The sequence below is a fragment of the Phaseolus vulgaris genome, chromosome 4, assembly GCF_000499845.2.
Source record: "Phaseolus vulgaris cultivar G19833 chromosome 4, P. vulgaris v2.0, whole genome shotgun sequence".
In the NCBI taxonomy this organism is placed as follows: domain Eukaryota; kingdom Viridiplantae; phylum Streptophyta; class Magnoliopsida; order Fabales; family Fabaceae; genus Phaseolus; species Phaseolus vulgaris.
Genome location: NC_023756.2, coordinates 31,520,231 through 31,544,349, shown reverse-complemented (window position 1 = coordinate 31,544,349; position 24,119 = coordinate 31,520,231). Strand labels below are relative to the sequence as shown.

The 24,119-nt window shown below is 34.2% G+C and overlaps 1 protein-coding gene and 1 pseudogene across 1 annotated transcript; one reads left to right on the top strand and one right to left on the bottom strand.

Annotated features, from left to right (window-relative positions):
• Positions 1-18,074: 18,074 nt before the first annotated feature.
• Positions 18,075-24,119, bottom strand: part of LOC137838656 (receptor-like protein EIX1) — a 31,301-nt pseudogene continuing 25,256 nt past the window's right edge.
• LOC137837532 (probable NADH dehydrogenase [ubiquinone] 1 alpha subcomplex subunit 5, mitochondrial) lies at positions 20,267-23,343 on the top strand. Its single transcript, XM_068646550.1, has 2 exons — positions 20,267-20,728; positions 22,932-23,343. Exons 1-2 carry the CDS (start codon positions 20,416-20,418, stop codon positions 23,126-23,128), a joined length of 510 nt encoding a protein of 169 aa, XP_068502651.1. The 5' UTR covers positions 20,267-20,415; the 3' UTR covers positions 23,129-23,343.

The window sequence follows — 24,119 nt, the reverse complement described above, 5'->3', positions numbered from 1 at the left end:
TTTCATTGCAAAACCTTGGTCTCAATGGACCAATGATGAATGTAAAATGGCCAAGCTTGATTTTACTGCTCAAAACATAATAGCTTCTGCACTAGATACTGATGAGTTTTTCAGGGTATCAAAATGCAAGACTACCAAAGAGATGTGGGACACACTCAAGGCTGCTCATGGAAATAATGAACCAAAGGAGGCAAGGTCAAAGAGTCAAGCAAGAAGGAAAAGAAGGCAAAATAGGAAAAGCCTCAACCTCTGCTTCATGGCCAGAAAGGAGGATGACTCAAGTAGTGTCAATTCATCTAACTCCTCAAACTCTGAAAATTATAGTTAATTGCTTCAAGCCTTTCAAGAAACGCATGAAGAAGCCAACTGATTGGCCCTCTTGAACAATCGGTTAAAGGGAATGAATAGCTGGCTTGAAAACAGAGTAAAATCACTGGAAGAGGAATTAGAAAATTCAAAACCAGATTTTAAAAACCTGGAAATGGTTTACAAAAACTCCTCTTGCAAGTGTGATACTCTTGTTTGTAAAAATTGCGAAAATCTTTAAAAGAAGGTCCACTATCTTGTTAAAACTGTGGATAAGCTTTCTAAAGGTCAATTCAACATTGAAAATGTCTTGGCATCTCAAAACTGTGTTTTTGGAAAAGCTGGATTGGGTTTTAACCCACAAAACAAACAAGATAGATTTTCAAAATAATTTTCGAAAATGTCAGAAAAACAACCGATTGGACCATCAAAACAACCGATTGTTACATGCTTCTATTGCATGAAAAGAGACCATTCTGTGAGGTTCTGTAAAATCAGAAAATATGTTGTTCCTAGAGGCTTTATGAAGTGGATTCCTAAGTGCAATAAAGATTCAATTGATGAATGTAAACTAAATGGACCCACATTCATAAGGGGACCAAATCATTGTACTTGAAAATCTTCTTTGTAGGTAATCTTGGAGGAGAGCAAGCAACAATGGTACTTGGACAGTGGATGCTCCAAGCACATGACAGGGGACAAATCAAACTTCCTGAGCATCTCCTTTAAGCAAGAAGGGCATGTCACCTATGGGGACAACAACAAAGGAAGGATTCTTGGGAGAGGATCCATAGGAGACAAAGACATCTTGGTCATCCATGATGTGCTCTATGTAGAAGGTCTAAAGCACAATCTGCTGAGCATTAGCCAACTATGTGACAAGGGATATCAAGTGATGTTCAAATCAAACACATGTGAAATCTGTCTACCCAACACCAAAGAGGTAATGTTGGTAGGTAAGAGAGTCAATAATGTGTATTCTCTCACAAGTCATGCATATAGAATCTACAATAAGAGGTTGATGACTGTAGAAGAATCAGTTCACGTTGTCTTTGATGAGGTAGATCACAGAAACATCCAAATCCCGAATACCAGAGCTGAAGAGGATGAACAGAGTATCAGTTTGGAGAAGCTGGAAATCTGTGCAGAAAAACAACCGGTTGATTCGCAGAAACAACCGATTGAAATTCTGCAATAGAGTGAGTTGCCCAAAGAATGGAGCATTCCTAGAGATCTGTTAGTGGATAACATCATAGGGCAGATAAAGGAAGGTTTCTCCACACGAAGCTCCATCTCAAACTTCTGCAGGCACACAAATTTTGTCTCACAAATTGAACCAAAGTCAATTGATGAAGCTCTCAAGGATGAGAAGTGGGTTGAAGCTATGCATGAAGAGCTGAATCAGTTTGCAAGGAATGAGGTATGGTTTCTTGTCCCTAGAACAGATGAGATGAACATTATAGGTTCGAAGTGGGTGTTCAGGAACAAGTTGGATGAAGATAGTGTGATCACAAGGAACAAAGCAAGGCTAGTTGCCAAAGGCTACAATCAAGAAGAGAGCATAGATTATGGTGAAACCTTTGCCCATGTTGCAAGGTTGGAGGCTATGAGGCTGCTGCTGGCTTTTGCTTGTATGAGTGGTTTCAAACTCTTCCAAATGGATGTCAAGAGTGCCTTCTTGAATGGCTACATCAATGAGGAAGTGTATGTAGATCAACCACCGGGATTTGAAGATCATAAGCATCTGAACCATGTCTTCAAGTTGAAGAATGCTTTGTATGGACTGAAGCAAGCTCCAAAGCAGTGGTGTGAGAGGCTTAGCAACCTTCTGCTATCTCATGGTTATGAAAGGGGAATGGTAGACAAGACTCTCTTCATCAAGAAATCAAATTCAGAAATAATTCTTGTGCAAATCTATGTTGATGACATCATCTTTGGTGCTACTCAAGATAGTTTGTGTGAAGAATTTTTTGCTGAAATGAAAGGTGAGTTTTAAATGTCTATGATGGGAGAACTGTCTTTCTCTCTTGGATTGCAGGTTAAGCAAACAAAGGATGGGATCTTTCTATGTCAATCAAAGTATTGCAAGGAGATTCTCAAGAAATTTGAAATGGAGAGTTGCAAAGAAGTAAGCACTCCAATGCCATCAAGCTGCTACATGGATGTTGATGCTGCTGGAAAGAGTGTAGATCAAACGAAATACAGAGGATTGATTGGCTCTCTGCTATATCTAACAGCTAGTAGGCCAGACATCATGTTTGTCGTGTGCCTTTGTGCTAGATATCAAGCAAATCCTAAAGAGTCACACTTCAAGGCTGCAAAAAGAATTATGAAATATCTCAAAGGAACATCAATTGTTGGGGTATGGTATCCTTCTCACTCTCCAATTCATTTAATTGGTTATTCAAATTCTGACTTTGCAGGTTGCAAGCTAGATAGAAAGAGCACAAGTGGCACTTGCCACCTCCTTGGCTCAAGCCTAATCTCATGACATAGCAAGAAGCAAACATGTGTTGCTCTCTCTACTGCTGAGGCTGAGTATATAGCTGTTGGAAGCTGTTGTGCATAGATTCTATGGCTCAAACAATAACTTGCAGACTTTGGATTGAAGATCAGCAAAGTCCCTTTGATGTGTGATAACACAAGTACCGTCAATCTTACCAAAAATCAAATTCAACACTCAAGGACCAAACATATTGAGATAAGGCATCATTTCATCAGGGATCATGTAAACAATGGGAACTGTGAAGTGAAGTTTGTGGAGACCAAACTGCAGTTAGCTGACATCTTCACGAAACCACTACCAAAAGAGAGGTTTTTCTTCCTAAGAAATGAGTTAGGTATCATTGATCTTAATAATCTCTCCTAAATCTGTTTTGATACATGTTAAAGTCTATTTGTGAAGACAAATAGGGGGAGAATTAATTGGTCTTGTGTATCCTTATCTGAAACTATTTAATTATGTTAAAATCTCTGATATAAAACTGTTTTCTGCTGCTGCTGATAGAAACAACCGATTGTTTAGAGTAAACAACCGATTGTTTATCAGGATTTATGCTTTCAATGTGTGAAAATCTAACCTGTTGTTGTAAGAAGCATTGGACTGTATATATGCTAGTTTTGCAGGTACTGATTCAGATTCAATCAGATCAAACACAAGCATCAGGGATTTGTCTTCATCAAATAGGGGGAGATTGTTGAACCAAGTGGTGTTCAAGCTTTGAAGAATCCAAACCCTTTGAAGGATGTTGAAGGCTAAGTTGTGCTTGTTGTTGCAGAGTTGTCTTAGATAGGATCTGGGGTAGATTGTTTATGTAATCCACTCTTGATTGAATCGAAAGCATAGGCATTCTCAATCTTTTTAAAAAGAAAAGTGTTTTTCAAGCTAAGTGAAAACAACCTGTTGTTTTGTCGAAACAACCGATTATTTTATACTTAGATGTTTTTAGAAAAGGTTGAAAACTGTTTTTATGGTTGACTTGCTGTCAAAACCAAAACAACCGATTGATTCGAGGAAACAACCGATTGTTTGTTTTGGTACCATAACAGAAAAATGGTTTGTGCTTTGACTGAGCATTAAATGATTTTCCAACTGTTTATGCTCTAGTTTTTAATGCTTTGACCAATCCTTAAATGCAATGAAAAGTTTGTTAAGATTTAATAACAAACAACATCTTTGAATATATACAGAAAAACATATTTCAATTTGAACTTACTTACTGATTTTGAGATTTTCAAAGAGTTGAGATTGCTTAGAGATTGAGTTTGATCAAATAGTGTGAAATAGGATTTTCTCTTGTATTGATTTCAGATTTGTTTTTGTAACAAGTGTAATCCTTGTATCTGTTGAAAGAATCTTTGTGTGTTTGCTGATAAGTGTTGTGTGTTCTTGAAGGGATCAATATCAGCATTCTTAGTGTTGGTGTGTTGGCCAAGAGAAGTGTGTGTCTTGAGGGGATCAAGGTCACTTTCTTGGTTGTGTTGTAAGTAATCTAGGTTTGATTGCTTAGTGGTGTTCCTCACTGGTTTCTGAGAAGACTGGATGTAGCTCTGGGTTTAGAGTGAACCAGTATAAATCTCTATGTGCATTTTATCTATCCCTTAACTCTTTAAATTCAGTTTTTATATTTGTAAACTGGTATAAACAACTGATTGTTTCTGCGAAACAACCGATTGTTTTGCTGGTGTTGTGCTTATTAGCTTTGTGTTTTGAAAAACTGATTTCTTAATCAAGATATTCTCGAAGTAATTTCATTCAAGGCTTAAAAGTTTTCGAAATCCCTCTTTAAACCATTCACAGCCCCCCCCCCCTCTAGTTTAAAGCCATACATTCTAACAGAGGGAACTTGTCTAGAAGACTTGGATTGTTAGCATTGGAGCAGATCTTGAAGAATTTACCTTTGAAGCATTTGTATGATTGCTGGAAGAGGGTCAGCAAAACTCTCCCAGCAACCCCGTTAAAACTCACCCACAGTTTTCAACCTGGGTTTTTGGCTTCGAAGAAGTAAAGGAATACATCCACTGACAGGAGATGGCCAAAGTGGTGGCACAAAATGGAAAATGCCCGAACAAATGTCCAGCTATTTGGATGTAGCTAGGCAAGGGCGATGTTGATTTAGGGAAGAAGGGCCCTCTCAAAACTAGGATAGGGAAGGCGTAGAAGGAGTTTTTTGAAAATGGAGTAAATGAAGCAGAACGGGCCCTTTGGGTCCGATGACTAATCACAACAAGCCGGTTCACCCTCCCTACAAGGCACAACCTTGACAAATTTGTCGTGCTCTTTACCAAAAAGACAGTTCTTTTTAAGGTGCTCACTCTTCCTATACAACACTATCTTCTCGCGGGTTGTGAAGTCAGAGGTTTCCTCTAAAAGGTCTCTAGAAGCACAGGGGTATAGGGTTTTGTAATCCATCTTACAGGGAATCTAAAACAAAGAAAGAAAACAAATGCAATACTAAGAGGAGGAAGCGCATGCGTTTTGAAGAAAGAAGCAAGGAAGCAGAAAACAAAGGTATTTACGATCACAGATATGAGAAAAATAAACAATCCCAGCGCAGTTATAAGAAAATTAAAAACATTGAAATGGTAGACCAAAAGTAGTCATAGGGTTAAACACGCACCTTGAGATGATTGATGAAGGGAGACGAGGAGGCTTGTTTGGAGAGGAGAGAGCAGGGTGTGCAAAAGCAGAGCGTTCAGAGAGATGTGTGAAGAAGGAATGAAACAGTGAAACGGGTGTAAGAATTGAAGGGTTAACGTATAGGGGAAGCGCAAGCAACAACGTTTTCCAACCGTTGATGCGGCCATGTGTACACCAGTGAGGGAGTGTGGTGAGACGTCACCTCAAGGCACTGTGCACGTCACATCACTCACAAGACACGTAGGTTGCCATATGCGAGTAGTTAGCCTCTTCACTGGAACAAGTCCAGCTCGAGCCTGAGGGCCTTGTGCATTGGACCAGAGTGATGGGCTCGGTGCTTAGGTGATCAGACATCGACACCTGTGTAGAGTAGGTCAGCTCGATGGTCTGGTCGAGATAATGGGCCACGTAAGTGGGCCCCAAGAATGTGTGTGTTGAAACCCGTCAGGGGTAAGCTGCATGCATGATATGTAAAGGCTAGAACGCCTACAGTGATAGATGAGCCCCATAATGCTGGTACATGAGTTGGTACCCTAGCGGCCATGCTGTTAAGATTATGCACTCCAAGGATAAAGATTATGTGCGGTGGTTACACTAAGATTATGTGACATCGTAACAGAATGTCTTCTCATCATACCAACTTTCACTCGAGATAAGGTTATCATGAGAGGGGAAGTTGTTACAATGAGGTAGCCTGAAAGTAGTATATAAAAGAGATTCGTGATCCCTGGTAAAGGTACACCGTTTCTAAGACTGGAACTATTTACTTACTCATTGTTTCTTAGCCCAGTACTGACTTGATTGTCGGAGTGCAATCAACAGGTAGGGCCCCCTCTGTTTCAAACGGAGCCACGTTCCAACATTCCAGGGAAAGAGCAAGTTCCAGCAGAGACAGACAGAGTCACGACCTACTCCCAGAGTCAACCGACGACCAGGTCAACCGACAAGAACAAATACACATTTTGATGGCTTAAAACATTAACTAATCATACACTAAGAAAAATATATAAATACTAAATACAAATTTTAAAATCACATTGTATTTTCCATAATTCGATTTGTAAATAAATATAAATATAATTTATATGCCTTAAACATTAGTTAGTCATACATACATTGAGTTATTTAGTGAATTTTACGAAAAATTCAATAAATTTGAAGTGCTAAAAATGATAAATTATTGTATTATCCTTGTAATGGATATGTTCTAAACTTTTATTAGTTATAAATACACTTAGTTGTCTATATGAATCACAAGAAATTTAATAAATATTTATTGTATATTTTGTGTGTTCACACGGTAACGTAACATTTTAATAGTGAAATTATTTAAATATGTTGAGAGTTAAATAATTATTTAATAAGAAAAATTTATAAATTACCTAAGATAAATCTCAAATATGAGAATATGCTAGTTGGAAAAGAATATAAAAAATGGTATAAACACATTTTTATGCACTATGCATTGGATAGTTTTATGCATTGAGTTAAGTTTACAAGTTAAAGAAAATAAATAAATACATATGTGAGGTATATTTTGAGGACTTAACATGTCCATTAAATATTTTATTATTGAATTGAATAAATATGTACATTTTAATACAATAAATGTTACATAATCATATAATGAGATAAAATCAACAAAGGTATAATATAAACATTAGTTAGTGGTACATACATTGAATTGTTTGGTATATTTTTATAAGAATTCAATAAATGAAAAAAAAACATTGAATATGTTTAGCAAATATATATTAGTAAATTAAAAATAAGCATATATTTGATATATTTAGCGTTTGCTAATCATACACTAAGAAAAAAAAAAGGGACCAATACAAATTTTTAAGATCTCAATATACTTAGTGGTAATTTATTTTGTCGTGAACATAAGCATTTTTTCATGAAGAGGTAATTAGTCATATATATACTTAACTGTTTGGTCAAAGTTAAGTAAAACTCAATAAATATCTTGAAAAATCAATACGCCTAGAAAATATTTGATAGGTGAAATGAATATAAATTTATATTTTGATTAAATGAACACTAAATTAATCATACACTAAGAGAACAGAAACTTCTATGTTTGAAATCTCTTCTTAATGTTATATTTCAAAACCTTTCCAAATAAGTATTCTATTTGCGTTGATGCATATATATTAGTGAATTTAAATTAGATTAATTTAATTCAATCAGAAACATACTAAAAAGTGTTTTAATTTTCAAAACTCTATTAATATATGTATTTTGAAAACATTCCAGAATTGATTTAATTAAAATGTTGAAATATTTCTTTGTTTAAAAATATTAATCAAAGTCATTAAGAGTTTCACAACTATTTAATAATCATTAGAAAACACTTTCAGAACAAAATAACAAAATGTAGAGACGTCTTGATATATTAAATTGTTTATTGCGTGAATAAAGACATGACCTTCTAATGCAAAAACAAAGATGATATCATCTAACAAGTTCAACCACTCAGAGATCGTCTAACTTGTTAACTCTATGAGATGGTCTAACACATTTTAACATTGTGACCGTCTAACAAGTTTAACATTATGAGACCAGCTAATAGGTTAATATTATAGATTGTCAAATATTTTTACTTTAATATTTGTATATGAAGAAAGTTTGTTATAAGCCTTAATATATCTTATAGTGCTTATTATCATCAAAATTTGATAGACTTATCCTCATAAGACAGTCCAATGAGGTATTATATCGTTCAATAATGACTAGACTGTCTAGCGTCTTAACAAAACTACAATAATTATAGCATGAACCATTATCCACAATCACTGAACAAGTATTTTATAAAACTTTACACATTTAATGGAATAGGTACTCCCTAGGAGACTACTCAAGCTCAACATGTTGGCTTTCAAGTAGCCTCCTCACCACTAGTAGCCCACCCTCACAAGGCAAAGCTTCACTATCTGAATTTAGAGGTTCTTCTTCACTAGGTGAAGAATGCCTTTCATCTTGTATCACATGTTCATTATTAATATGGTACACATGTCTTTTATTGGTACACTCAGTACCATAATCTCCATTTCCCTAACATCTAAAGCATTGGACATCTCTAGATCTATTTTCGTTGGAAGGCTCTTTATATTTTGATTTTTCTACCTCTTGTTCTCTATCTCTCTCCAATGACCCTTCATATAAGATTTAGATGGGTATCCCTCCCTCTTCTAGTCCTTCTTAGGGTAAGAAATGGTGGGTAGTCCTTCCTACGGGTAGACTTCCTTTTTAGTTGTTACTCTATCCTTACACATAGTTGATCTAATTCAATTAAATCATTATAAGAAAACATTTCAACTCTATCCTTAATTTCATAATTCAAGTCACTCTAGAACCTAGCTATGGTGATCCTTACTTACTCTCTAATTCCAACCTCTTCATGAGTAGTTCCATTTGTTGTTTATATTCTTTAACACTCAGTTTTCTTTGTTGGAGTTGGTGGGGTTTATCCATTAACTCTCTATCATAGTAAGAAGGCATATGTGTTTTTCTAAGGGCTAACCTAAGTTCATTCCAGTATCTTATAGGAGGATTATTATGAATCTTTAGGTCCTTAGATAAGGAAGTCCACTTGTACATGGTATGTCCTAAAAGCTTAAGGTAATCATGGACAAAAAATTTCATCATCTATTTGGTGGCATTCGAAGATATGTTCAACATTTATCTCCTAGTCTAGATATTATTCAATGTTATCCTTTTCATAAAAGGGAGGAAAGTCAATTCTAGGTTCCTAGGGATAACAACTTTCTCTAGGCTTATGGTGACGCCTAGGTGGGGGTTGATAGTAGTCTTCGTTATGATTACTACTATGCACTGCCTCTTTACATTAAGAGTGTGAGTCCTCATACTGTTTTCTTCTTCTAGGTGGGTATCTTCATCTTGTTTGTATTTTTCTCTTATCATCCTTGACTTAATAATTGAGCATACAAAACTCTCATCTCTTCATCTATTTTTTTTTTCTTCATCTCTTTCGTATTATCTTCAATCATTCTACTGAGAAAATCTCTAAGGTTTATTTCCCCTCGTTGATCCCTCATACTATCATGTGAACTAGATTGATGAGTATGATCACCCATTTTCTTATCTAAAGTGGTTTTCACAAAGTTTTTAAAAAAAGTCACAAAAATGAGTGATAAAGATTTTCACAAATGGTTTGTTTAGAGATATTTTCTAAAAGGAAAAGATCTTGAAATCTTACTAAGTACACCCCAAGAAAGATAGGTGGGTCAAAAATGAAAACTCTTAAGTACCAAGTCTTTCCTAACTAGAGTTTTGCCTATATCACTTTCACAAACTTTCTTAATAAAAAATTTCAAAAATATTTTTCCACATGTATGTGTATATATACAAGGACTCCTAAGGACCAAAATAAGTTAAACAAAGATTTACTAAGAGATTATGCATATCTTTCATAGAGACCTAATACTAAAAACAATTAAGAGTAAATATTCAAGTGATGAAATCTCAAAGAAATAAATAAATTCTAGACGAGTTCCTGATTGAAAGTTCAAGTGACAATTTAAGCCATTGGCACACTTTCACAAGTCTAAAAGTTTTACTATTACAATGTTTAGCTAAAAAGGTGAATGATGAGCATAATTTTATCACACTTTAAAGATTTCATCATAGATTCTTGGATTGTAATCATGAATAAATTCACTATTTTAATTGAGATTCATCAAATTGAGTTTTTTTTTGCCTTAACTATCATTTATGCTAAGTTTGTGTTTTTAGCCAGAGTAGACGCTCTAATAAGACGGTCTAGTGATTACAGGAAATAGACGATCTAATAAGAGCGTTTACTATACAGTTTAATAAGAGTGTTTGCTAGACAGTTTGAAGGAGGTTCCTACCTTTACAAGTGGGTTGAGTATGTAAAAAATTAAGTAGCTTCTTTCTTAGAAAAGGATATGAAATTTGAGGAGAAAAATAACAGAATAAAATCTATAATATCTCATAAACATAATTGAAAGCAAATCATTCGCAAAGATACAAAGAAATAGAGTTCGCCATTCAGAATTTTATCACACTTTAAAGATTTCATCATAGATTCTTGGATTATAATCATGAATAAATTCACTATTTTAATTGAGATTCATCAAATTGGGTTTTTTTTTTCCTTGACTATTATTTATGCTAAGTTTGTGTTTTTAGCCAGAGTAGACGCTCTAATCAAACGGTCTAGTGATTACAGGCAATAGACGATCTAATAAGAGCGTTTACTAGACAGTTCAATGAGAGTGTTTGCTAGACGGTTTGAAGGAGGTTCTTACCTTTACAAGTGGGTTGAATATGCAAAAAATTAAGTAGGTTCTTTCTTAGAAAAGGATATGAAATTCGAGGAGAAAAGTAACAAAATAAAATCTACAATATCTTAGAAACATAATTGAAAACAAATCATTCGCAAAGATACAAAGAAATAGAGTTCGCCATTCAGAATTATAACGAGCTGAAAACTGAGAAATTGTGAACAAAATCTAAACAAAAATGGTTTTCTAAGATTCTTGGAGTAGAAGAACCTATAAAAAGATATAAGCTTCAAAGTTTGATAGCGACATTAAAAAAACAGAGCATTTGGGTTTTCTTAGCTTTCTTAATTTTTCTTCTTTGTAATTCTTTTGTTTTTCCCCACATGGAAGGATAAACTCATTTAGGTTGGGTGCCATTTTTAAAGAAATGTTTTAGGGTTTGAGCGCTAATGTTTAAAATATTTTCTTTCTTAGGAGTACAAAAGTGACTTTCTTACTTAGTGAGAAATATATATACATGGGATAGGGAAAAGTAATGGTAACATTTACTCTCAACTTTTGATTATTACTAAAATATCCACCCATTAAATTTCTAGAACATGAAAAGTGAAAAAAAAAAGAATAAAATCAACCAAATCAGAGTTCAATTATTCTTTAAAGATTTACTTCACATGAAATCAAACACATGAAAGGTTCATGCAAGCAATACGTGTTTGGTACACAGAGTTATGTATCATCTATATGAGTATATATAAGTCTAATATCCTCTTATTAATGTTTTAAATTATATGTATTGTATGAGAATGATGAGTTTTGTATGAATTTGAGATCATACATTTAGAATAATGTATGAATCGTTGTTTGATTTTGCGTATTAAGTATTGACTTCTATGTTATAACAAAGATCCTCTAACTTCACAAAAGATCTAGGTCACATATACTAAGACATCAGGTGGTAAAAACAGAAGAAGGAATTCATATAAACTATGACAACCTATAGTTACACGGTTTTGGATGTATTGAACTTACCCTTATATTTTTCTCTTAGGTTCGTTTGTGAATCTAAGTCTTGGATGGGGCTACTTAATACAAGTCATCTAGAAGAGGCTAATTGATATTCTACTTGTGGAATATTCTTGATGTATAGATCATGTGTGATTTATATAATTGTTGAATATTGATATTTAAATGAAATTGGATTACATACATAGATTTTTTTTTTTGTATGTTTATGTTTGATTGAAAAAGAAACTAAATTATTTACGAATTACTAATCTAATTATTTTTTCTTATATATTTACATATAGTTAAAATATATTTCAATAATTTACCCTTTATGTATCTAATTATTTTTTCTTGTATATTTACATATAGTTTGAAATATATTTCAATAATTTACCCTTGTGTTTATTTGCATAGAAACTGCGATAATTATAGGGAACACACAAACATATGTATTTATAGGTGCAAGAGTGACATCTAAACAAATAAAGATTTTTATTTTTTTATCCTCCTTTTATAAATATTTGTATATACATTTATATGATGTGTATGTATAAGTTTATATTTTAAATTTATAACTTATGTACATGCCCTTTAATCAATTTATAATATAGTGAATAATGTTTTCAAAGTGTTACACATAAATAACAAATATGAAAATAATTATAAAAAAAAAGTGTAATTTCATTAGAGAAGAGAAAGTAAAAGAGAAGAAACACACAATTTCATTAATTGAGTTTTGATCTTATCTCTTTAAAATTTTCAATCTTAATTTAATATTTATAATCGTTTGTTTTAATTTATCATTTTAAGAGTTTTTTCATTTAAAACATCCATTTAATTACGTATTCAATAACTATATAATTTTTTTTATCAAGAGTTAAATTATAATTTTATATGAATTGTTTGTCTGAAATGTTTCAAAAATGGAATAACAATAAAAAAAATTATTTAAATTTTAGTATATTTAAAAAATACATTATGTTAATTTAATACATAAATAATTTTAGATTAATATATTTTTATATACTGATTTATAAAAAAATAATTCGATTTTGGAAGTGTAACACCCCATAATTTACATATAACTATTACAATAAAAGTTCTATCAGTTTTTGTACAAACTTGGAGTTTTTCAAAAACATTCCTAATACATGATTAGGATTTATAGAAATACAGATATTTACATATCCACATCTCAAAATAAGACTCTGAAACCTCTAAGGCTCTCCTGCACCTGTATGGTCATCTGCTCGTGTACATAGTACAGTCATCGCAGTTCAAACACAACAAGAAAAGCAAGGGTAAGCTAGTGAAAATAGAATTTTATAATATACACAATTAAATCAAAAGAGAAAACCAAATTACATGATCAATTTCTCAAATTATTCAAATTTCTTCAAATCTCAACAATAAACAATCACATAGATCTCACATGGATCTACACATCCAGAATATTCAACAAACAACGTCTTCCGCAAGACCCGTATTAAGTAAGTCCTACCAGAGACTAACACCTGATCCAAAGATTACCAGCGAATCCAACAGAGAGGATCAAGGTAAGTTCAATACAACCCAAGCCGTGCATCTCATATGTCACGGTGTACATGAACTCCCCTATCAGCTTCTCACCACCTGATATCTTAGTCTATGTGACTTAGATCATCAGTGAAGCTCGGAGATCTCTGTTACCACAGAGGCATCAATACTTAATACACAGCAAACATCAGTCCATACATTATCCCAAATGTATGAATTCAATTCCACACCATTTCGTCATACAATATCATTCAAAAAGTGATCCAAACTATTCAAAAGTCTATTTGACATAAAAAAAATAACACTTTAATACTAAATCATCAAAACCGAATATATTCACAAATTTAAATAATATATAAACAAACAACCCAATATATATAAACACACAACATCCCTGCAAGAGAAATTGAATATTGGGACCACGTCCCTTCCACATCCAGATCTTCTAGCCTAGAGTTCTATTAAAAATTAAATTTAGCTTCCCTTACCTCAATTGCTTGCTTTCCAAGCAACTTTTAGAATTTTATTCCCCGCCGTTTGGATAAGCTTCAAGATTTACGGGCCTAATGCAAGTTATCCAAACAAAACAAAAATTCAGTGTATAATAGAATAAGTTGAGAGGATTAAACTTCTCAACTGACCCCACCAAGATTGATGACTAAATCCTAAGGAAAAACAAAGAACAAAGGATATTTAGAGTAAAAATGAACTTACTCTGTTTGAAAATCTGATCGGGTAGAAATGTTCCTGAACTCCTCAGCTAGGGTATGATGCTCGTATCTCCTCTTCAATTTCCCAAGTGGAGTCTCCATAGATGAGATCCCACAATACTTTCACCATGGGAATACTTCTTCCACGAAGTTGTTTCACTTGTGAATCTAAAATTCTGATTGGCTTCACTTCAAATGACAGATTTTCTTTCACTTGGATGGAATCAAACTCTAGAATGTGGTTGGGATCAGGTACATACTTTCGTAGCTGGGATACATGGAAAATATTGTGAATGTTAGCTAAAGGAGGAGGCAAAGCAATTTCATAAGCCAGAGGGCCTATTCTCCTGAGAATTTGATAAGGTCCTATGAACTTAGGAGTCAATTTCTTGGATTTGAGTGGTCTTCCTACACCAGTGAACGGTGTAACTCTCAAAAAGACATGCTCACCCACAGAGAATTCTAAAGGTCTTCTTCTTTGATCTGCATAACATTTTTGCCTGCTAAGAGATGTTTTCAATATTTCCTGAATCATTTTGACTTTCTCATTAGTTTGTTGTATTAATTCTGGTCCAATTAACACAATTTCACCATCCTGAAACCAGCACAAAGGTGTCCTGCACTTTCTTCCAATGCCTCAAAAGGAGCCATTCCTATGCTAGCTTGGTAACTATTATTCTAAGTGAACTCTACCAATGGTAGAATTTCATCCCAACTGCCCAAATGATCTAACACACAAGTCCTAAGCAAATCCTCTAAGGACTGGATAGTTCTCTCTGATTGTCCATCAGTCTGAGGATGATATGCTGAACTAAGTTTGAGTTTAGTCCCCAAAGCTTCTTGAAGTGTTTGCCAGAATCTCGAGGTGAATCTAGGATCTCTATCTGAAACTATGTTGGAGGGTACACCATGCAATCTGACTATTTCATCTATGTAAATCTGGGCCAACTTCCGCATAGAGATTCTCAAGTCTATAGGTAGGAAGTGTGTCGTCTTTGTCAACCTGTCCACTATGACCCAAACAGAGTCATGCTTCCTCAAAGTACGTGGTAAGTGAGTAACAAAATCCATTAAGATACTATCCCACTTCCACACTGCAATGTCTAACTGAGTTAACATGCCTCCAGGTCGTTGATGTTCAATCTTTCATTTCTAACAAGTCAAGCAAGCAGCTACAAACTTGGCTACATCATTCTTCATGCCATGCCACCAATAAGACTTCTTGAGATCTTGATACATCTTGGTCATCCCTGGGTGTAAAATGAGTTTGCTTTTATGACCTTCAGATAACACTGTTTGCTTTAGTTCATTATCCTCTGGTATGCATATTCTATTTTTGAATCTCAAAATACCATCCACTCCTAAAGAGAAGTCTTTAGCTTTGTCAGTATTTAATAAGCCCATGATGTTCTTCAATTTTGAATCTTCCAACTGCTTCTCCTTCACGTTCTCCAGAAATTCATTAGTTATAATAAGGGTATTACAACTAATGCAATTTGAAGACATGGAAACCTCCAAATTCATACTCCTGAAATCTTCAATCAATGCTAACTCTCTAATCATAAGCGAAGACATTTGTATCTTTTTACGACTCAACGCATCTACAACAACATTTGCCTTCCCAGGATGGTATATTAGCTGGAAATCATAGTCTTAAAAATTCAATCCATCTCCTCTGCCTCATATTTAACTCCTTCTGATCAAACAAATACTTCAAGCTTTTATGATCACTAAACACATTAAAACTAACTCCGTAAAGAAAATGTCTCCATATTTTTAAAGCAAAGACAACTGCTGCCAATTCTAGATCATGAGTTGGATAATTTCTTTCATGCACCTTTAACTGACGAGAAGCGTAGGCAACAACTTTCTTATTCTGCATCAGAACACAACCCAATCCCTGATAGGAAGCATCACAGAAAACTTCAAAAGACTAATTGGTATCAAGGATTGTCAATACAGGAGCATTAGTCAACCTTCTTTTCAACTCTTCAAAACTTCTCTCACATTGTTCAGTCCATGCAAAAGGATGATCCTTTCTAGTCAATTGGGTCAAAGGGGCCACTATTTTAGAAAAACCTTCTATAAATCTCCTGTATTATCCTGCTAACCAGACAAAGCTTCTAATTTCAGTAACTGTTTTAGGACGTTCCCACTAAAGTACAACCTCCACTTTAGAAGGATCTACTGATATTCCCTGTGTAGAGATGACATGTCCTAAAAATTGTATTTCTGACATCCAGAAGTCACATTTTGAAAGTTTAGCATATAACTGTTTTTCTCTCAAAATGTTCAGGACGGTTCTAAGATGTTATGCATGTTCTTCTCTTGTACGAGAATAGATCAAGATATCATCTATGAACACTACCACAAACTTATCAAGAAAAGGTCTGAATATCCGATTCATATAATCCATGAAAATAGCTGGAGCATTAGTCACCCCAAATGGCATAACCAGAAATTCATAGTGACCATACCTTGATCTAAAAGCAGTCTTCTAAACATCTTCCGCTTTCACTGAAATTTGGTGATAACCTGAGCGCAGATCTATCTTAGAAAAGACAACTGCCCCATGCAACTGATCCATCAAGTCATCAATTCTAGGAAGAGGATATTTATTCTTTATTGTTAACTTGTTTAATTGTCTGTAATCTATGCATAGACGTGACAATCCATCTTTCTTCTTCACTAATAGCACTGGAGCTCCCCATGGAGAAACACTAGGTCGAATGAATTGCTTCTCCAATAAGTCTTCTAGTTGTTTCTTTAATTCAGCTAACTCTGCTGGTGCCATTCGGTATGGAGAAATTGACACTGGGCCTGCTCCAGGAATCAAGTCTATTGCAAACTCTATCTCTCTTTTAGGTGGAAGTCCAGGAATCTCATCAGGAAATACATCCATAAACTCCTGAACTACAAATATATCTTTTTGTACTTTATTAGTAAGTATAGAACAAGCCAAGAGCATAAAACATTATGTACCTTCTTGTATCTTTCTCTCAAACTGATGAGCTGAGATAACCTGCATTCCTTCTAATTTAGGGAAAATTAACTTTTTCTAAGCACAATCTATAAGGATATGATTAGCAGACAACCAATCCATTCCCAATATAACCTCCAAATCTTTAGAGGTATACAAATCATGTTGATCTTGTACCTCTGCCCATCTATAATTACTGGACACTCAGCACACATGGAAGAAGTTACTATAATACCTTCTGTTGGTGTAGATACCACCAACTCAATTTCTAACTCTCGGACTGGCAACTTAAGTTTCTTAGCACAATTAAAAGATATAAAAGAATGGGTTGCCCCAGAATCAAACAATACAGATAACTGTGTTCCAAGGATAGAACAAATACCTCTAACAAGGCTATCAGACTGTGAAGCTTCAGCTCCACTAATAGCAAAAACTCTACCAGTAGCTTTGGGTTTTTGATTACTATTTTGTTGTACTTGCTGCACTCCGCCAGAATTTGGAGCTCCCAATTGGACACGACAGTCTTTTGTTGCATGACCATACTTGTGACATCTATCACATATCACATTTGACACTGGATGAGGGCAAAATCTAACAACATGTGGCCCACCGCATCTAAAACATCTGAAACTAGGTGGTGATTGAGAACTAGGTCTTCCACTGCTATAAGATTGAGGTTTGAAATAAGGTTTCTTTCTATCTTCATATTTAGGCAAGCTTTTAGAAGGTCCTCCCACTTGAGGCTTAGCAAGTCTGCTACTATTTTTCAAACTCTCCACTACTTTTGCTTTCTCCACTAGAGCAGGGAAATCTCTAATAGACATAGGAATCACCACTTCTTTAAGTTCTTGCTTCAACCCAAACTCAAATTTTCTACATCTCCAAGCCTCAGTCATGGTATGGGTGTAGAATCTAGCTAGGTGTTTGAACCTAGTAGCATATTCAGTGACTGAAATATTTCCTTGTTCCAGCTGCATGAATTCAATTTCTTTTGCATACCTGACACTATTAGGAAAATACTCCTCCAGGAATCTTACTTTGAAGTTCTCCCAAGTGGCATCTTCTGCTTTGTCTTCCATCATTTGCCTCATGCCTATCCACCAAAACTCAGCTTCTTCAATAAGCATATAGATGGCATACGATAACTTTCTCTCTTCAGGACATTGAGTAGCTTCAAAGATTCTTTCTATGTCTCTCACCCACTGGTCTGCCCCATCTGGATTTACCTTGCCATTAAATTTGGGTGGATTATGTCTCAGAAAATCCTCCCGACTAAAGGTATGGGGTTGTTGATGAAGCTGAGATGCTTCTGCTGCTAATCTAGCTGTTTTTAATTGATAAAGGGCGGCCAGATGCTGTTGTGCCATAGTAGCACTCTGTTGTTGCAAGGCTGTTGCCATCATCTCTATTGCCCGAGCTAAGTTGGGCATATCTACTGGTGGAGGAGGAGTAGGTGGTCTATGTGCCATCTACTAAGCACAAAAAGAATTGGGTTAGAAATTACTAAAAATTTCAAACTACATCTTTAAGACAAATTAACTTCAAAGAAATAATCATACGAAACAAGTAAAAACCAATCAAAACTTATCCCTAAAATGTACTCTAGCTACTTAGAATTAAGATAGAAAATAATCTTGATCTAGTCATGAGTGTGCACCCTCACCACTCTATCAAGATTCTTTTCATTCTTAATACTTTCATCTTTATTCATAACAATTAACTTGACTCGAACACAAACAAGATTTCAAGAAAAAAACTTTGTCAAACATCTTATTAGAAACTTTTAACTAAGTCTTGAGGCTAGACGTAACCAAAAATCTACACGCAGGAGAAACAGAATAAACCCACTACCCTCAGGTTATCCTAAGGATGAACCACTCTGATACCATTAAATGTAACACCCCATAATTTACATATAACTATTACAATAAAAGTTCTATCAGTTTTTGTACAAACTTGGAGTTTTTCAAAAACATTCCTAATACATGATTAGGATTTATAGAAATACAGATATTTACATATCCACATCTCAAAGTAAGACTTTGAAACCTCTAAGGCTCTCCTGCACCTGTATGGTCATCTACTCGTGTACATAGTACAGTCATCGCAGTTCAAACACAACAAGAAAAGCAAGGGTAAGCTAGTGAAAATAAAATTTTATAATATACACAATTAAATCAAAAGAGAAAACCAAATTACATGATCAATTTATCAAATTATTCAAATTTCTTCAAATCTCAACAATAAACAATCACATAGATCTCACATGGATCTACACGTCCAGAATATTCAACAAACAACGTCTTCCGAAAAATAACACTTTAATACTAAATCATCAAAACCGAATATTTCCACAAATTTAAATAATATATAAACAAACAACCCAATATATATAAACACACAACATCCCTGCAAGAGAAATTGAATATTGGGACCACGTCCCTTCCACATCCAGATCTTCTAGCCTAGAGTTCTATTAAAAATTAAATTTAGCTTCCCTTACCTCAATTGCTTGCTTTCCAAGCAACTTTTAGAATTTTATTCCCCACCGTTTGGATAAGCTTCAAGATTTACGGGCCTAATGCAAGTTATCCAAACAAAACAAAAATTCAGTGTATAATAGAATAAGTTGAGAGGATTAAACTTCTCAACTGACCCCATCAAGATTGATGACTAAATCCTAAGGAAAAACAAAGAACAAAGGATATTTAGAGTAAAAATGAACTTACTCTGTTTTGAAAATCTGATCGGGTAGAAATGTTCTTGAACTCCTCAGCTACAGCGTGGTATGATCAGATTCTAAAATAGATGAAGATTGGGAAAGAAATTAAGAGAGAGGGAGAGAAGAGAATTGGAGAGAGAGAGAGAAATGGAGATAAGGAAGAAAAAGAAGAAGAAAGAAACTGTGCGTGGGGTCTCTGTTTTTGCTTTTTTTTTAAAAAAAAGGTGCTGTTACAGGAAGTTTTTTGAGAATATAATAATAATAATAATAATAATAATAATAATAATAATAATAATAATAATAATAATGTATTAAAGTTAACAGTTTCCCTATTCTTTTCCCGAAAAATGGAATAAAAAAATTATTTAAATTTTAGTATATTTTAACAAATAAATTATGATAATTTAATATATAAATAATCTTAGATTAATAAATTTTTATACACTGATTTATAAAAAATAACCCGATTTTGGATGTTTTTTGAGAATATAATAATAATAATAATAATGTATTAATTAAAGTTAACAATTTCCCTATTCTTTTCCTGAAAGTTTCAAATTAAAAAGTAAAAGCCTTTGGGTCACCCGGTACTTTAAACCCACTCTATTTTTGGCCGTTTGGGCCTAGGAGCTACAGGCCCAATCGGAGCATCTGCATTTCGAAACCACCCACGCTCTCATTTCTGAGATTCGGAACAGCGTCGTGTTTGGAGACATTGGAGGAGAGTGAGATCGGAAGTGAAGATGTTTCTACGGGCGGTGGCGCGGCCATTGATGGCGAAGGTAAAGGCCTCGACAGGGATCGTTGGTTTGGAGGTGGTGCCGAACGCGAGGGAGGTGCTGATCGGACTCTACAGCAAGACGCTGAAGGAGATCCAGAAGGTTCCAGAAGACGAGGGTTACCGCAAGGCGGTGGAGAGCTTCACGAAGCATCGGCTGAGCGTGTGCAAAGAGGAGGAGGACTGGGAGACCATCGAGAAACGTCTTGCTTGCGGCCAGGTCGAGGAACTCATCGAAGAGGCTCAAGATGAGCTCAAGCTCATTTCCCATATGATCGGTATTCTCCGTTGTTTCTTTATTTTACTTTAAATATTAAATTTCTTATGAATTTAGTGTTGTGTGGGTTGGTGGATGATCCTGTGTGGGTTGTGAAATCAATTAATCTGATGGTTGAGTAATCGGGATTCGACTTTTGTGTGTTAGTTCTAGGTTTTAATTGGGAATTTCAATTTCGCTGTGATCCTTGATATTGCATAGAATTGCTGCCAAATGCGGCTTATGCGGTAGCAAATGTGGTCGTGCAAAGGATGGATTTTTTAGGTTTAGTTAAAACTTTGGTTCTATGAAGTGACCGCTGGCAGGCCATCTCGGGTTACTGTAGATTGTTGTAACAAGAGTATGACCATACCAAACCCTTTGGACTTGTATTATTCTCACATTTTCGGATTAGGATCTGCATCTTGTGTAAAAACCTTTATGTTGTTTTACAGAGTTTCTAATACTAGTTTAATCATTACCATCAGTGACATTTTAATAGTAATTGTGCTCAAACATTTTGGATTGAGCCAGAGATACGATAAAGATAGTAAATGCAATGAAAGTCAGTTAGTTCTCCATCAGTCATGTTTACCACCAACATAAAAATAAGCTAAATTCCATAAAATAGCTCTATCAAAGCCGTCTGTACTGTACATCATGCTCTCTACAAGGCCTATATGAGTTTGAACTAAATGAAGGGGACCAGAACTCCTTTGAATATATATCCTCCTTTACATGCAATATTCCCATTTTCAAGCCAAGTGATTGTTCTGCAACCACTTCCTCGTTATAAATATGCTCAGTTTTCTTACTTTTCTCTTCCCTTGAGAATTTTGTAGTCTGTTCAAACTATGAGTGGGTAATTACATCTTGTGTGCATTCCATTTTTTTATTCACAATCTGCATCTATTATGCACAATATTTATAAATCTCTGCACAATGCCAAAGTCATGGGTAACACTTAAATTTCTTAGTTTTTACACATCTGAACTTGTGGTCTGTAGCCTACCAATTTTGGTGGTAGTAAGTCTAGATTATTTTGTATGTCTTGGTGTGACAACTCGGTCTGGAACAGCTTATGCGTTGTAATTTTAGTGTTATTTGTCCACATGTGTATACTGTATATATGAATGGGGATTTTATCTTGGTTAGGGTATTTTGAATTTTGCTAATCCAGGTTGAGTTTTGTTCACATTATGAATTTGGCAGTTGTTGGCTTTTCCTTTATCACAGATGCATCCTAGTTCCCAAGTCATTTTTTATTTCTTGGCAATAGTTGTAACTTTGACTCTTCCTTGCTTTAGTGCAAATTTAATTTTTTTTCAGCATCTGCAAACTTTTTCTGTTATATGATCATTCTCACTATACAACAAAAGTCAACTTAAGTTTCATAATTTTTTCTTTAAACAAGACATGGAACTAACATATTTATGGAATAATAAAAAATTATAATTCCTTTGGAATCTTTTTGGCGACATTGTTTTCACTCTTATTCAAATTTTTGAGAATAGGAATCGAAGTGAAAACAAAGTAACATTTTTGTAAGTAAAAGTGAAAGCAAAAAAAATATGTTCAGTTGCTCAAAACAAATTATCCTTTATTTGTCTTGCATTCTGCATTCAAACAAATATTTATAGCGTAGTCTCTATTGTATTGTGAATCTCAGTTTTGTTTTTAAATGTACAAATTTATTAAATCAGTCTTATATGTCCCAACATTATGGATTTGTTCAGTCTTGCCATCGTTAACTCCCTTATGTATTCTAATTTTGTTCTTATACATGCAATACATTCTTTATTTGGTCCCAATACATTTAGAACTCTTAATCTAGTTTCTGCATGCAAAGGATTAAATTAAGAATGTTTACTCACATAAGAACCAAATTAAGAGTGCACTGCTCGTATAAGAACAAAATTAAGAGTGTACTACATGTATGAGAATCAGATTAATCATGTACTACATGTGTAAGCACTAATAAGAATTCGTAATGGTATTAACAGTGACAGAGACTAAATTGATAATGTTTAAATTTAAAAGGATCAATTTGATAAGATTTTACATATAGAGACCAAATTTAGAATTCACAACATATATATAGATTAAATTATACGTTTAACCTATCTATAAAAGGCAATTGTTATATGAATACCTTGGAATGTTTTTTGCATGAATTGATTAGAAATATCATTAGCATTTATTCAATGTATATTTTTGGAGTGCAGAGTGGGATCCGTGGGGTGTTCCAGATGATTATGAATGTGAGGTGATTGAGAACGATGCACCAGTTCCTAAGCATGTTCCTCTCCACCGACCTCCTCCTCTCCCTACAGAATTTCACAAGACGCTAGAGGAACTTTCGTCGTCATCAGGAAAAGATACTTCTGCTGCCAGCTCTAGTGAATCACCTTCGACGACATGATTTGCACCCACATTAGATATTTGGTTTCTCAATTTAACTATATTGTTCTTTTCTATATTGAACTGTTGCAGTTGCATGAACTATTTTCAGACTTGAAGCAGTTCTTTTGGGAGAAAACCTAGGCTTCTAAATAACTTGAATGGTTTGGAATAACAAATGTTTCTTGTTTCAATTTACAAGTAAATAATATTATGCATGGAATGACTTAGTTTACAGATTCACAACTAATATTTTATTCATTGATCAAGGAATTCTGTTTAGTCTATCAAAATTTTCCCATCTGAATGACACACTACTTCAGGTTTCTAGGATAAGATGAGGGATACATGTTCCCTTTACAACATTAAAATGCCTGCTCAGAATATTAGGTTTTCAAAATTATACATAATCACACTTGAAAATGACCATAAGGAGTCAGGTCAGGAGAATATTAGAAATCCTGCATTCTATCCTCAACCTCTTTAATTTCAACATTCCACTTTTTCTCACTTGAAATGGTTTAGGAATGGGAAGAGAAAGGATCACAAAGTTGAGAGTTTCTTGGTTTTAAAAAATTTCAATTTAGATCTAATTTTTTATTGTTCTATATATTATACGATGTTTGTTTGACATACACTCGCACATGCATGGCAATATTTTTCTCTACTTTCGTTTTCTGTTCTGAACTCTGAACTTATTCTTTATTTTTCTGTGCACCACGCCCTTATTTTATAAATAATATTTTAGATGTCTTGAATTTGAAATGATTATTTTTCTTTTTAGTTTTTATCAACTATATATATATATATATATATATATATATAATTATAAAATTGCAAATGAGACACTCGTCAAAATCATGAAACTTTCTTGAAACAAATATCTGAAATATATTTAATTAAATAATGTCAGACCGAAGTTTGGATTATAAGAAAATTACGAGTGAATTGTTAATAAAATGCATGATAATTTATATTTCATTACAAGCACAAAACTTAATAGCGTTAATTTA